This window comes from Carya illinoinensis, chromosome 5 (genome assembly GCF_018687715.1).
Source record: "Carya illinoinensis cultivar Pawnee chromosome 5, C.illinoinensisPawnee_v1, whole genome shotgun sequence".
NCBI classification, from domain to species: domain Eukaryota; kingdom Viridiplantae; phylum Streptophyta; class Magnoliopsida; order Fagales; family Juglandaceae; genus Carya; species Carya illinoinensis.
This window is the reverse complement of record NC_056756.1, coordinates 17,132,533-17,140,448: the sequence shown is the minus strand read 5'-3', so window position 1 is coordinate 17,140,448 and position 7,916 is coordinate 17,132,533. Positions and strand designations below refer to the sequence as shown.

At 35.1% G+C, this 7,916-nt stretch overlaps 1 protein-coding gene across 1 annotated transcript; it reads left to right on the top strand.

Annotated features, from left to right (window-relative positions):
* Window positions 1-1,674: 1,674 nt before the first annotated feature.
* On the top strand, window positions 1,675-7,689 carry LOC122311429 (single-stranded DNA-binding protein WHY1, chloroplastic-like). Its single transcript, XM_043125982.1, has 7 exons — window positions 1,675-1,966; window positions 2,338-2,435; window positions 2,555-2,647; window positions 3,925-4,019; window positions 5,178-5,251; window positions 5,650-5,738; window positions 7,301-7,689. Exons 1-7 carry the CDS (start codon window positions 1,741-1,743, stop codon window positions 7,421-7,423), a joined length of 798 nt encoding a protein of 265 aa, XP_042981916.1. The 5' UTR covers window positions 1,675-1,740; the 3' UTR covers window positions 7,424-7,689.
* The last annotated feature ends 227 nt before the right edge of the window (window positions 7,690-7,916 follow it).

The following is a 7,916-nucleotide window of genomic DNA, read 5'->3' as shown; positions in this document are numbered from 1 at the left end:
GGCTCTCGACCCATATAAGAGGGGCACGAGGTTTTGGGTCGTGGGATGTTACCCCGGGGCACTGGAGACTACTCTGATGAAAAATGGGAGGAACACGCCATCTCGATGGGACTGAACTCTAAGGAAACACCAGAGGATTACGCTGCATTAATTACCTCACTCAGAAGGCTGCACCGCATTAAATGAGACTTGGCAGAAGGGATTCCAGGGGGACACTCCTCCACCCAGCTGCAGGTCATGGGCCTTTGACCCCGAATGTAGTATAAAAGCAACTCCAAGACACCAAAATAGGGGTTGGGCTCCTTAGACTCTGTTTACTACAATTTCCCTTGAACCCTTTGTCTCAAACTCTACTAACTTAGAGATCGGAGGTTTCCTCGGACGTTGGACTCTGGAGTTACTTTTATGTTTGTAGGCCCAAGTTGTTAGAATCGAGTTGCCGAAGGTCCGGCCCAATAGCGTACAAAATATGACATCAACATGCGTCATTTAAGGGGAAGAAGACTGAATTCAGCTTATGCCTTAAAATAACGCTGTTTCAATTGAGGGAGGGGTTGGGCTTTCACGCACACACAATGGGCCCTCCTTTGCACCCAAATCACACTAAAAGTCAACCCAACAACATATAAAATAAAAGAACCCACTTATCACGATTTGGGTTCCAACCCCACTAAACAAAAACACACACAAGACAAACTTGGGTCCTCGCACGTGAATCCAACACGCATACAAAATTAGCAAGTTTTGATTTAATATTATCTGATTCTGATCAAAATGGGTTGACCTGTTACTCACAATTTATAAATGAATTAATAATAGGTCAACCTGCTTAACTCGAAATGAATTTGTTTTGACCTATTTTAATTTTATTTTAAAATTATAATTTTATTATTGTTGAGTTATAATTGTGGTATTTCATACTATACTTATGTTTTAATTGTTGGTATTGTAATTATGGACCTATGTTTATATTTGTTATTGTAGGGTTTGTAATATTGATTTTATTATATGTTAAAATTAAAAAAACATTGACATTTTTTGTTAATATGTAGTCTTATTTTTTGAAGATATTGTAACTACTAATAAATATAGATTTTAACTTTAATGTAAAATTATGTTAATTAAATCAAATGAACAGGTGTTAATTCAACTCATTTACATGAAACGGGTTTAAATAAATTAAATCGTGTTGAACAATTTTTAATAATTATTAAATGGATCGAATCGGGTAATATGACACAATGCATTATTTAAATGAGTTGGTTTATGATATAAAAGTTTGACACGTTTAGTTTAATGGATCGAGTTTAAATTGACTCGTATAATCAAATATTCATGACTTGACACAATATAAACACGACTCAAAAATACTAATTGTGAATTCTAAACAAAGCACTAAAAAGGTCAAGAATTAGAATCGTTTATGATAATTTGTTACTTTTACGTGATATTTAAATAAAAAAAATATTAGATTTCATTTCGTTAATATCCTACTCTTATAGCATCGTATTAATATCAAGTTATCAATGTTATAAAAAAAAATTCAAATTATCAATCAATCATTAAATTTTTATTTTTTTATTTTTTAATAAAATTTAAAAATAATATTAATTCAGGAATATTCCCTTCAAGAGAGTAAAGTGATTGAACTTGCACAATATAACTGTTGTTTTACTTTTACAAGCAAAATTGAAAAAGAAAGCATAACCGGGAAGAGAGTGCAGCAGCAGAAGAGCCAGAATGCTGCGACGACAGTCCCTATCTTCCCCACTCACTACTAACGAAAGCCCTAAACTCCACCTTAAACCCTCGTTCTCATCCTTGCCACCCTCTACTAAACGCACCGCTTTCTGCCCCAAAATCTCGAGCAAGAAACTCACTCTGAAGTGCCGCCAAGCCGAGCACTTCGAGCAACAGAGGTTCTCCCCTCCAAACAACTCCTTTGCTTCAGAGACTCCCGCTGGAGGTACTTCCGATATTCCTTTTTTTAGTTACTCTTTTCTCGGTCGCCGACTCAAAAACTAGTACAATAGTGAACGCCGCTTGAACCAATGTTTGCTTGCCGATAAAGAATTTACTAACAGCGTAATTTCTCAAATTTGGGTGGGTCAGTTCAAAGTCTTTATTTCTATTCTTTTCTTCCTCGATTGTCTCTGCGACCAAATTGTGGGTTTATATGATTTTTCTCAACCTAGCATGGGCTTATTTTAATTATTTCCCCATAAATTCCTTCCAGAAGTAATGAAGACAGACCAAAGACAGGGTTAAGTTAAAATTTCTCTGTTTATAGTGTTGATAATGCAATTTTTGGATTGATTTCCTTTGTATGTGTGGCAGGAACATTCCCGCCTAGGTTTTTTGTGGGTCACTCAATTTACAAAGGGAAGGCAGCTCTTACGGTTGAGCCCAGAGCTCCAGAGTTCATCCCTTTGGATGTATGTTATATTGAAGCAATTTTTTTTTTTTTTCATGATCATAGTTATTCGTGGTAATTAGACTGTTCACTCCGTAGAGGTGTGAATGCTTGTTTTATGATGTTTTCTCTTCTATGTAGTCAGGGGCATTCAAACTCTCCAAGGAAGGTTTTGTGCTGCTTCAGTTTGCTCCTGCTGCTGGTGTACGTCAATATGATTGGAACAGAAAGCAGGTGATCAAAATTTGGTTATTACACATTGTAAAATGTGGGAAGTGAATCCCAAGGGGTTGGCCCAAGTGGTGAATCCCAAGGGGTTCACTCCCTTCAAGGTTCAAGGTTTAACACCTCATAGGTGCAAACAATCATTTGGGGCCATACCCCTTATGAAAAGCCAACAATTTAACCAGTTCTGTATAGGGCCATACCCCTTGTGAAAAGCCCACAATTTAATGAGTTCCGTATAGGGAAACTTCCGAGGGTGCGGTGCACGGGACCAAGGTTTACTCTGCAGGGATGGGTCCGAAGGGCCTTGCCTTGGAGAGTTTCCCCGATGTAAAAAAGAAAAGAAAAAAAAAAAATGTGGGACTTGTTTTGATATGCTACATCTGAATTACAATGATTTGACTCATTTGAGAATAATAATGGTGGGAAACCTTAGAATGAATATCAGTGTTGCAAATGATATTCTGTTATGATTAAATTCTCCTCATTTAAGCGGTTAATTAAAGATTGAAACTATAATTCTTAAGCAATGTTTTAAAAAACTTTTGCATATTGCAATCAGTCCTTTATCTTTGAATTCACTTTAAACTCCATTGTTTTCATTTAGACTATGATTTGACAAAATGAAGTGGGTAAGTTCCAAATGCTTTCACTCTAGATTGCATGGGTAAACCATGAGAACTTTTGCATGGTATTTTTGGGATTTTTTTAAGATCCCTGATGATAGCATGCTTTGGAGGCATGATAAATATAGAAGAAAAAATTTAAGTGTGGTTCAATTCATGGATTTGATCATGCAGCCACATTGATTGAAAACTCTTTGTGACTGCATGATCAAATTATTCAGTCTGTTTTATGGATTCTTATTTCTCTGCTTGTTTGCTCATGTTGGAATGAGTGAATTCACTTTCAAGCATTGTTTTTTTGGGCTAACCTACAAATTGACATTTCTTAAAGAGAAAAAAAAGCGAGATCTTCTCTTTCTCTTGTATACATCTTGTATATTTGGCTAAGCCTATTAATATTAATAAAATTTTACTTACGAAAGAAAGGAGGTCTTCTCTCTCTGAGAAGTTTTTCTTTCTACTGTTTATTTACATCTAAATAGCGAATATTATTCTCTACATTCTGCTATTGAAAATTTCTTGAAGAATCTTAGAAGCTATACAATGGGTGCCAGTCTAATTGAACTCTATTTGGTGGATGCTAGTTACAATCTTGAAGAATCTTTGTAGATGTTTTAAAGGTTCAAATGTGTGATGATGGTTTGATTTGTTTGAATGTAGTTATTTTCACTATCAGTGACGGAAATTGGAAATCTAGTTAGCCTTGGCACAAGGGATTCGTGTGAATTTTTTCATGATCCTTTTAAAGGAAAAAGGTACTTTCTACTCTGTACCTTTGCAATTTCAAAATAATGGCTGTTGAGATATCTTTCCAGTGTGAACTGTCCCGTTTTTTGTCTACTTGCTAACTTCGTTGTTTATTGGACAAAGTTTTCCTCCAAATTGAGTTTGGGGAAATTCTTCCGTACTATTTTATTAAATTGTCACGTGTCCTTTGAACACGTAAAAGATACATGTATTTTTTAATAGGATCAATGGTGTTAGTCCGCTGCTAACCTTTTTTCCTTTTAACATCTACAAATCACTCTCTGTTTATCTAACACTGTTAATCCTATTAAAAAGAGCAAAATGGTTTGTACAGTCCTAAGGTGTGCAAGCCCCATGTAGTCCCTTTGAAAGATAGTGGGGCACATGTTGGACCCACATGAAAACTCAACATTTTCATGGTGGGCCCCACTTTATTTCATAGGGATTGCCCGGGGCTTGCACACCTAAGGACTAGATCTAGCGTTACTCTTAAAAAAAAAAAGCCTCTCACATGCTCAAAAGACACGTGACAATTTATGATTGGTTTGGTGGAAAATCCCCCAACCCAATTTGGTGGAAATCTGTAGTTCATGTTATAAAGGATTTTGATCACGTTGCCTCTCCTGTATATGGATTGATATTTACCTTTCTCATTTTCTGTAATGGCAAGGATATATGACTACAATAAGCTTGGTATTATTGTCACTGTGGCCTTAACAATATAAATACTATCCATGCACATAGATACAGGAGGACTTGCCAGGTTATTTTCATGTTCATTGACACCTGTTGCATTGCTTATTATCTATAACACTACAAAGAGAAACCCCAAGGGGTGGCCCAAGTGGTGAAGTTCTTGGCTTTGGGGTATCACTCCCTTCAAGGTCCAAGGTTCAATACCTCATGAGTGCAAACAATCCTTTGGGGCCATACCTCTGGTGAAAAGCCAGTGATTTAACCAGTTTCGTATAGGAAAACTTTCAAGAGTGTGGTGTATGGGACCGGGGTTTACTCTGTAGGGGTGGGTCCGAAAAGCCCTACCTTGGACCCAGTTCCCCAACATCATAAAAAAAAAAAAAAAAAAAAAAATAACACTACAAATAGTTAGTTTTCATAAGCTTTAGATGTGTGCTTTGTCATGTATATAAAGTTGTTCTGTTTTGCAGTGAGGAGGGGAAGGTCAGGAAGGTGTTGAAGGTGGAGCCTCTTCCAGATGGTTCTGGCCACTTCTTTAACCTCAGTAATCCCCATTTTCATAAAGTCTCGGCTGTGAATGTTGGATGTTGTTTGCTTTACAATGAAGATCTAAATGTTTCAATTATTACTTGTTCAAGTTTTTCATGTCTTTAATTGGTGTGTATCACATATATTGCCAGAAATCTGGAGGTAAGTTAGTTTGTGGATATTCACTATTTATAAATATGCATACAAGTTTCCCAATTGATCTTTCCTCAGTTATTCCCCTTTCTATATCAATATATACTGGTGAAGTGCCAATGAAGTTTAGAACATCACCATAGTATTTGGGATAAATATGTCATTTCCACCCATAGTATTTTGAATATTTGTCTGGAACTTCATTTATCTACTTAGCAAATAACGTCCTGCATATTGATCGTGTTATTTAACTGTTTGAAGGTGTTCAGAACAAGCTTTTAAATGTGGATGAGAGCATCTATATTCCTATCACCAGAGCAGAGCTCACCGTCCTTATCTCAGCTTTCAATGTACGATATACTTCTCTCCCCTTCTCTCTCAGTGTTTTGTTTGTGTATGTGTTTTTTTTTTTTTTTTGGGGGGGGGGGGGGGGGGGGGGGGGTTTGCATGTGCATATGTATAGATTTTGTGTGTGAGAAATTGTGAGGAAGGATATGGTATGTCTGCTTGCCTTTGATGTGAAAAAACATATATATAAAATAATAATAATAATAATAATAATGGATCTAAAAGAATATATTGGTGGAACATGATCAGATGATCCTAATATGTAGGTTAATGGCCATGTTTCGACCCAAGCCTTCCTTAGACTGTACTAGTAAGTGTGCACAATAGTATTTAAAGATAGACTTGCTTCTGTGTGCCCTTTAAGTGACTCCTGTGGAATACGGTATAAGTATGTTTGGTGCACTATTCTTTATTTTAGTCTGATTTCGTGATACTTTCCCCCCTAGCTGAACGACTTGGTTGCTATGTTAGTGAACAAATAGGCAGGCATAATAAGATCTTGGTCATGTGAAGATACTGTATAATAGTTTGATTCACACACCCCCCCCCTAAAACCCAACCCCCTCACCCCAAAAAAAAAAAACAAAAAAAAAGCTTTTCATAAATATGATCTGTATTTTTTATGAAGTGAACCTCCAATTATAATTTTTGACCCCCAGACAACTTTTAATTTTAACTGATAAATAAAAATATAAAACTAACCTTTGGCTGTATAGGAAATTTTAGGCCTTTTGATATGGTCCCCAAAATTGTAATATAATATTAGCCTTATTAATATGGGCGCTAGGTGAATCAATCACTATGAAGCCCAAAAGTAGCTTTTTCTGCCACGAAACTTGTCAAAACTAAGTTATATGCATTTTTTTTTTTAATAAGTAAAAACTAAAGAGTTCTACTATATATAGTCATTTTCGTGTACTCTTTGCGCACTCCACTTATGTGATTGTCTAAAATAGTTATTTTATATTAAAAAAAAGTGAGTAGTGTGTACAAAAAGTATGCAAAAATGACTGTACATAAAGTTTTTGAAAATTAAATTATACACTAGAATCGAAAATTTTTTCCTACTAAATCATTTGGTAGGTTATAGAAGGAAAGAAATTGTTAAGAATTTAATACAAACATGATAATATAGGAATTTTATTACATGAAAGACATTCGTCAAGAACAATCTGAAGGAGATACTAATTTGTTTTTCGGATTTTTTTTTTTTTTTCCTTTTCAGTTATATTGCAAACTAGGTACTTTTGGATTCTTTTCTAGTGTATTCAAAAGAAAATTTATATTCTAAGATGATTTTATAGACATGTATTTCTTGTATATAATTATAGCTTACTATTAACTATGAAATTAGATTTAAAACATGTTCGTTTTTATAATGGATAATAAACATGCTCATATTACACATATAGAGAGAAGCTGTATGCATTCAGATGGGTTTCCACCAAAAGGATGCTTAATTCTGCACTTGTTTTTGCTCTTCACTTTTCATGTGAACTCTGTTATGCATTTGTACTTTAATTATCTTACCATTTATGATGCTTTTCTATTTGTTTCTACGCAGTTTATCTTGCCGTATCTTTTAGGTTGGCACGCTTTTGCAAATTCCATAAAGCCAGAAGATTCTGGCCGTACCAATATTGCTAGTTCTAGATACGGTGGAGACTTTGAGTGGAGCAGAAAGTGAATGATGGAAATGGTGAAGAAGATTGTCTTGTAATTTCTGGACCTTCTTTTGTGGGGATCACCCTCTTGTTGGATGAATTGATCTGAGAAATTGGCTGTACCTTTCCTTTGTTGGATGGAGGATTGAAATGACTAAGAATCAGCAAAAAATCCAACTATCTTATGCTAAATTGAAGTGTAATGTAACTACAGGGATGATGGATTCAGGATTTTTGTTAAGAGGCTGGATACAGTTTTATTTAAAATTTTAAAGAATATATTTCCCAACGGTTTATTTGTGGCCAACAATCTTCAAGTTATAGAAGATGACCCTTGAACAATTCGAAAAAGGAATAATCAAAAGGTAATTCAAAGAAAAAAGATAGAATTAAATGTACAAGTGTATGAAAATTGAACAATAATCGAAAAAGAATTTATACAAAGTCAACAGGCATGATAAAAATAATTTTTAGACGAATGGCTAAAATAAAAAATAAATTAAACGTTAAAAGCCT